The sequence below is a fragment of the Malus domestica genome, chromosome 10 (assembly GCF_042453785.1).
Source record: "Malus domestica chromosome 10, GDT2T_hap1".
NCBI lineage: Eukaryota > Viridiplantae > Streptophyta > Magnoliopsida > Rosales > Rosaceae > Malus > Malus domestica.
Genome location: NC_091670.1, coordinates 13,131,026 through 13,138,198, shown reverse-complemented (window position 1 = coordinate 13,138,198; position 7,173 = coordinate 13,131,026). Strand labels below are relative to the sequence as shown.

Below are 7,173 nucleotides of genomic sequence, written 5' to 3'. Positions count from 1 at the left end.
GGCCAAGTGAATTAGATATTTAAAAAATAAATAAACAGTTTGGTCTAGATCTTACGATTATGCCAAGATAAGAACCGAAACTAGTATGAACGGTTCGGTCCAGTTTTTGAACCTAAGTTTACTTTTTTCCGTCAACACAGTTTTTTACAATTTATTTTGACGCAGTTTGATTCGGTTTCACAGTTTTACAGTTTTTATGTCCACCCCTAATCTTAACAACAAAAAAATGTAAGCAAATAGTCATACTTTCCCTTAAAGAACTTTTAACTTAAGCAGTTAAAGACATTCATACATGTAAATAAAATTCTAGCGTCTTATTCACACGTGCATTTACACCTTTTCCTCTTACGTTTTATAAAGTTTAGTTTATAACATAGTCACAAAATCGAACGAATTTCTGATCTTTCAATGATGATAAAAAATAAATTACTTTCATATACGTAGAGAGCCAAATATTGTTCTAACCTATTGAAGCCGACCTTTTAACCTCTGCCTATAACCTTTCAGCCCAATTCATGCATATTTTTTTGAGTAAATTGTAGCAATGTCCCTCAACTTTAGTCAAATTGGAGCAATGGTCTCTCAACTAAAAATCCATTACTATTGGTCCATCAACTTATCAAAATGTGTAGCTATAGTCATTTTCATCAATTTCATCAAAATTTTGGTCAAAATAAGTTATGTTGGAATAACCATATATATAAGGGAGTTTTAACGAAAAGCTCCCGGTACTGTTCACTTTAACAAAAAACCACATTTTTACACAAAAAGTCAATCATGATACTATTCAATTTACCTTTTATTTTGTCATTATCATTAAAACTCAAAGTTTTCAAACCATTTTTATTAGTTTTCCTTTTATATAATTAGGGTCCCTCAACTTATCAAAATGTGTAATTATAGTCATTTTTGTCAACTACATCAAATTTTTTGTCAAAACGAGTTATGTTGAAAGAACCATTGCTACAATTGTGTTAAAGTTAAGAGATAATTTATCCAGTTGAATTAAAGTTGAGGGACCAATGGTAATTAATTTTTAGTTGAGGGATCATATCTGTACGTTTTGATGAGTTGAGGGACCAATGATAATGAATTTTTAGTTGATGGACCATTGCTCCAATTGAGTTAAAGTTAAGGGACCATAGCTATAATTTACTCTATTTTTTTAACTAAAGTTAGAAATTAAAATGGCAAATTTAGTTGAATTTAACTCATTAAGGTTACCGTTTCGTTTGTAAAAAAGTTATAATTGAAATGTTTTTTGGGTAACAAAATTAAAATGTTGTTCTAAAAAAAAAAAAAAAAAAAGTTTTAATTTCGCCTTCCAACTCCAAACTCGAGGAACTGTGCAGATATTTCTTCCAGTTCAGAGGGTTGTGAAAAACTCAACTGGAGAAGAAAACACTTCAATCGAAAAAAAATGGATGAAACGTTTCTCCTGATGCTCTCAAACCTCCTCCATCTCCACAACTCAATCGACCCAACAACCTCCCTCCTCTCCACCACCCCCACAACCGCCGCCGCCGCATCTTCCTCCCCCACCACCTCCTCCTCCCCCACCCCCACCTCCCTCCTCGCCTCCTCCTCCGCCGCCCCTCTCCTCTTCTTCACCATCGCCTCCGTCCTCTCCTTCATCGCCACTTCCCGCACCAAACCCTCCTCCTCATCCCAAAACCCACCCCCCGCCTCCGCCGACACCGCCGCCGCATCCGCCTTTTCCGTCTCCGCCTTCCGAGCCCTCTCCACCGAACACATCTGGTCCCTAGAAGCCCCTCTCCGCGATGCCCAATGGCGGTCCCTCTACGGCCTCTCCTACCCTGTCTTCACCACCGTCGTCGAGAAGCTCAAACCCCACATCGCCCTCTCCAATCTCTCGCTCCCCTCTGACTACGCCGTCGCCATGGTCCTTTCCCGCCTCTCCCACGGCTTCTCCGCCCAAACCCTCGCCTCCCGCTACTCCCTCGATCCATACCTCGTCTCCAAGATTACCAACATGGTCACCCGCCTCCTCGCCACCAAGCTGTACCCTGAGTTTATCAAGATTCCCATCTCCCGCCGCAGGCTAATCGAAACCACCCAGGCTTTCGAGGAGCTTACGTCGCTCCCCAACATGTGTGGCGCCATTGACGGCAGCCCAATCAAGCTCCATAAGCACAATTTGCCCGGAAACTACAAATGCCGATATGGGTACCCTTCGGTTTTGCTCGAGGTCGTGGCGGATCACAAGAAAATCTTCTGGGATGTGTGTGTGAAAGCCCCTGGCGGCACAGACGACGCCACCCATTTCAGAGATAGTCTTTTGTACAATAAGCTGACTTCCGGCGATGTTTGGGAGAAGATAATCAATGTGAGGGGTCATCATGTGAGGCCTTACATTGTTGGGGACTGGTGCTACCCCTTGATGTCCTTTATGCTGACACCCTTTTCGCCGAATGGGATGGGGACTCCTGCTCAGAACCTGTTTGACGGAATGCTTATGAAGGGGAGGTCTGCTGTGGTTGAGGCAATTGGGCTGCTTAAAGGGAGGTGGAAGATTCTGCAGGACCTCAATGTGGGTATTAATCATGTGCCTCAGACCATTGTTGCGTGTTGCGTGTTGCATAACTTGTGCCAAATTGCGAGGGAGCCTGAACCGGAGCTCTGGAAGGACCCGGATGAGAGTGGGCTGCCGCCCAGGGTGCTTGAAAGCGAGAAGGATTCTTACTACTATGGGGAAAGCTTGAGGCAAGCATTGGCAGATGATTTGCATCAGAGGCTTTCGTCGAGATAAGACACGCATCCTTTCAGGGTAAAGGGGTGGCTTCTCAAACCTTTAATTTTTCTATGTAAGGATGTTTGTTTGAATGTTATCTTCGTTGTTCGTTTTAGGTTTTAGGCTGCAGTACTTGAATTAAGCTAAGTATGTGATGACTGAGATAGTTGTTGGGGGCCGACTGACTTGGTAGTGAAGTTAAAAGATTGGTGGAAAGAGTGGAAATCCACTAGGTGTACTGCATTTTATGTGTGTGTTTAGCAGTAGTCGTTGAAGGTGAAGGGGATCAGAGTAAAATGTCCGATTTCGACGGAAATCCTTGTAGCTAGTCTTTGGGAAGAATCTTGTGCGTCGTAACCTTGCAATGTTACTGTCGAAATTATCATATTGATGACAGTAATTCTTTGGTGCATTTCAAGAGTAGCGGTTGTGAAGCCCCACGGAAAATTCGCTTATATTGAAGCAAAAAGTAGACTAATTTGCGTACAATTGAACTGATGTGCCTTAAATCGTAGTTAACCTTGAAAGTTGAAGGTCACAAGTGGCAAAGACCAATTTACCACCTGACACCTGATGTTCCGCCTTATCTTAAGGAAGTTGTTGTGTTTCCATTAACATAAATTCAAAAGCTGCCATTGCCAAGACAAAATGTTAAGAGACGAATACAAGCAGGGAGAACTTAAGATAATCAGCATCAGCTCATAATTCATCACAAAATTGATGCGTCTTTCAATTTCTTTTCATCAAACAAACAAAATAGTTGCACGAGCAATTTTGCCATGAAAACATTAAAGTTATAAGCCTTGGCGCATCGAGAAGAGCATAGCATCCATCAAATCAATCAAATGCAGCTTGAAATCCACATCCTTTGCCTCTCAAGCAGCGAAACATAATGCTCAGTTTCTTTAAAGCGAAGAGAAAACTTACTACTTTCTTGTTTGCTTGTGCTTTTGTATGAAATTGAGTCCACCTACAATAGAAAGATTCAGTAGTAGTAAGAAATTGATGCTAACCGCTGAAACTCTGTTAACCGAGACCGTAAAGTTCTATAATAAATCGTGAGTGCACGTAAACATGAGGAAGAAAGATGATAATGTCATAAATTGACCAAGAACAACACCACGCGTGGTAGATTCTTTGGTTATATAGTCTGTGCGTGCACTTGCAGCTGAACAGAAGCACACATTACAGAATGCATTGAGTGAAAGACAGACATGGATACCTAACCAAGAAGAAACTGCTACCAGACGTTGTGAGAGGATCTAGTGAGAGCCTCCCATAATTGATCCATGAGTACAGATTAAAAACAAAATGGCATTTCCAGAAAGCTTCAAAACTTCTGTTCGAATATGCTGTCCACCAGAAACAGCATTCGAAACCAAATGCAAACTACACATAAATCAATACTGTGTGTCACAAATGTTACTTACATTGAGCATATCTCTGAAAAGAAGCAAAATGTAGTGAATAGTGATAACTGAAGAATCTTCGTAAAAAGGTGGCTGAAGGCCTGGGTGAATAGGCCTCACTGGCAGAAGCCACCGCAGGTTCCCTTAATGTTGTGTCCGACAATACTCTAACAAAGGTGATAGAATTCAATTCCGTTCTCAATCACTGACCAATATATAAGCTCGAAAGTTCACTTCAGCATGCACCTTCCTCATTCACTTGGTCAGTCAAAAAGATTGCAATCAGCTTGAATGCTTGCCATCATTTTTGTTCTTTTCAGTAAGAGAATGTTTGCCATTATTTACCCCCCTGCACAAGCTGCTACTCCACTATTTGGAAGGAGGCCATCTTTGGCCATTTCGCTAAGCACATTAAATACCGCATCCATATTTCCTTCTTTATGGTTGACTTCAACAAGTAGTTTTGCAAGCTCAGCGTCACTAACCTGAGAGCTTCTAAGCATGTTCCCTATGACTTGATTCAATTCCTTGTTCATTCCCTCGGTGAAAAGTTCTTTAATCAACGCAATAACAGTCACAGTGTGAGGAATGAAACCGAAATGCAACATCTCCTTGTATAGATTATATGCCTTCTGAACACTTCCACCCCTACAATGACCATGTATAATAACATCATAAACTGCCTCATTAGGCTTGTATTTCCTCTTAATCATCGTCTCAAAAACTTGGTCTGCTTCTTTCATCAAACCCTTCATACAGAATCCCTTTACAAGGGCCACCACGCTCTTAAATTCACTATTAGTGCAGTTCTCTATTAGCGTATTATATGTGACATCATCGGGAACAGACTCCTCGTAAAACAACTTGAGCAGAAGCCTCTTTGCTTCCCTTGTCCGAGCTTGTTTGTTAAGTCCGTTAATAAGCACACTGTATGTAACAACATCAGGTAAGAAACCTTTTCGTATCATTTCATTATTCAACTCTAGGGCCTTGATTAAGTCCCCTTCCACACAGTAAGCATTGATCAAGGTTGTGTACGTAAATTCATCAGGACGCATACCCATGCTTAACATTTCTTGGAACAGATCACAAGCTTCAACTAGTCTTCTTTGCAGACAGACACCTTGAATGAGTGATGAATAGGTAACTGCATCAGGTGATACACCCTTCTCCACCATCTCCTGCTTCATTCGAAATGCGCTCTCCAATTCCTGATGCCGACAATACCCAGTTATAATAGTACTATAACTTACTACATCGGGGAACAAACCTTTGCCTATCATGTCTTGTATAACTCCAATGGCCTCCTCCATCCTCCCTAATAAGCAGTATCCATTGATAAGGGCATTGTAAGTTACAATCGAAGGTGAAAATCCACTCCCAATCATTTCATTCAGAACACCGTAAGCTTCATTTAAGAACCCCTGTTGAGAGAAGCCATCGATCAATGTAGTATACGTCCTCTCATTTGGACGAAGTCCTCTAACACGCATCTGATCAAAAAACTCCATTGCTCGTTTCAAATTCTTAGCCTTACACATGGCATTAATCAATGCTGTATATGTGACAACATTTGGAGACAAGCCATTCCTCTGCATATCCTCTTGCAAAACAAATGCTTGATGAAAATTGCCTGCCTTGCAATATCCACTAATGAGTGTATTACCAGTCACCTCATCAGGAACAAAACCTTTTCTTTTCATGTCATCAAGGACCTGAATTGTCTCGTTCATCCTGCCTTCTCGACACAAGCCATTGATTACCACATTATAAGAAATCAAATTTGGCTCCAAACCCTTCAACGCCATGGATCTGAACAGTTCAAACGCATCATCAATCCTCTTCAACTTGCAATAGGCATCAATCAATGTATTATAAGTAACCACATTCGGCAAACAGCCATTTCTTTCCATTTCACCGAAAAAATACAACCCCATTTCCAAATTCCCCGCCCCGCTACAACCCCTAATCAAAATATTGTAAGTATACACATTCGGAGAGACCCCATTCCTACTCATCTCACTCAACACCTCCTCTGCAAATTTAACCGACCCTTTTGACCTAATAATTGCATCTAAAATTGCATTATACGACAGTACACCAGGCATAAATCCATGAACTTTAGCTAAACTAAGAATGTTCATTGCTTTATCAATGAAATTCAAGTGAGAGTAAGACTTCACCACCAAGTCAAAGACCGCCGAGCTCGAATTGCAGCTATGAAAGGAGTCAGCGAGGCACTGAAAGACCAAACTGCCCCCATCATCGACGGTGTTGAGGGCAACGTCCTCCGCGAGGGATTGAGCGGACTTGTAGAGCTTGAAGCGGGTGAGGATGTGGAGCGCCAGGCACTTGCATGGGAAGTTGAGGAATTGGCGGTTTCGAGCCCAGTTGAGGAAATTTAGGGTTAGGGTTTGGTCGAATTGGGACTTGAGGAGGACACAGGAGGCTGCCTCTGGGGTAAAATGGGAAGATAGAGAAGTGAGGTGTTGAGGGTGGCGTTTGAGGTAGGTTATTGCCTTGTCGGCGAGGGCGGCGTCGGAGGGGGACCAGTGAAATGAAGGTAGCTTGTGAATATGATGTTTCGGGAGGGGCATTTCGGCAATTGAAGAAGTTGGGGTCTATCAGAAAGTTCAGAACAAAAGTGTACAGTTGCAGAGTTGGTTCTGGTGGTGGCCTCGCGAGGAAGAACAGGGGAAAAGTTTAGATGTTTAAAGAGAACGACACCGTTCTTGGTAAAAGAATTTTTTTTTTTTTGGAACAAACGATATTATTTACACTAAAGCGGAAGGGGCAGACTTAGGCTCACAATGGGCTAGCAATAACGTGGTTTGAACCCGCCTTCGGCGAGAATAGGAATACCACTAAACCGTAATACTAAGTGATCGATTTTTGTTTTTTTGTTTTTTTAACAAACGATATTATCTATCATAAAGGGAATGTGGTGGACTTAGCTTCATAATGGGCTTGCAATAATGTGGTGGTTCAAATTCGCCTTTGGTAAGAATCGAA

The 7,173-nt window shown here is 41.8% G+C and overlaps 2 protein-coding genes across 2 annotated transcripts; one reads left to right on the top strand and one right to left on the bottom strand.

The window, feature by feature from the left end:
• The first annotated feature begins 1,323 nt into the window (after positions 1-1,323).
• Positions 1,324-3,164, top strand: LOC103454494 (protein ALP1-like). Its single transcript, XM_008394079.4, has one exon. It carries the CDS (start codon positions 1,421-1,423, stop codon positions 2,768-2,770), a length of 1,350 nt encoding a protein of 449 aa, XP_008392301.1. The 5' UTR covers positions 1,324-1,420; the 3' UTR covers positions 2,771-3,164.
• A 199-nt stretch (positions 3,165-3,363) lies between these two features.
• On the bottom strand, positions 3,364-6,849 carry LOC103454495 (pentatricopeptide repeat-containing protein At5g39710). Its single transcript, XM_008394081.4, has 2 exons — positions 4,183-6,849; positions 3,364-3,722 (listed from the first exon to the last, which is right to left on the bottom strand). The coding sequence occupies exon 1, from the start codon at positions 6,756-6,758 to the stop codon at positions 4,503-4,505; it is 2,256 nt and encodes a 751-aa protein (XP_008392303.1). The 5' UTR covers positions 6,759-6,849; the 3' UTR covers positions 3,364-3,722; positions 4,183-4,502.
• Positions 6,850-7,173: the final 324 nt, after the last annotated feature.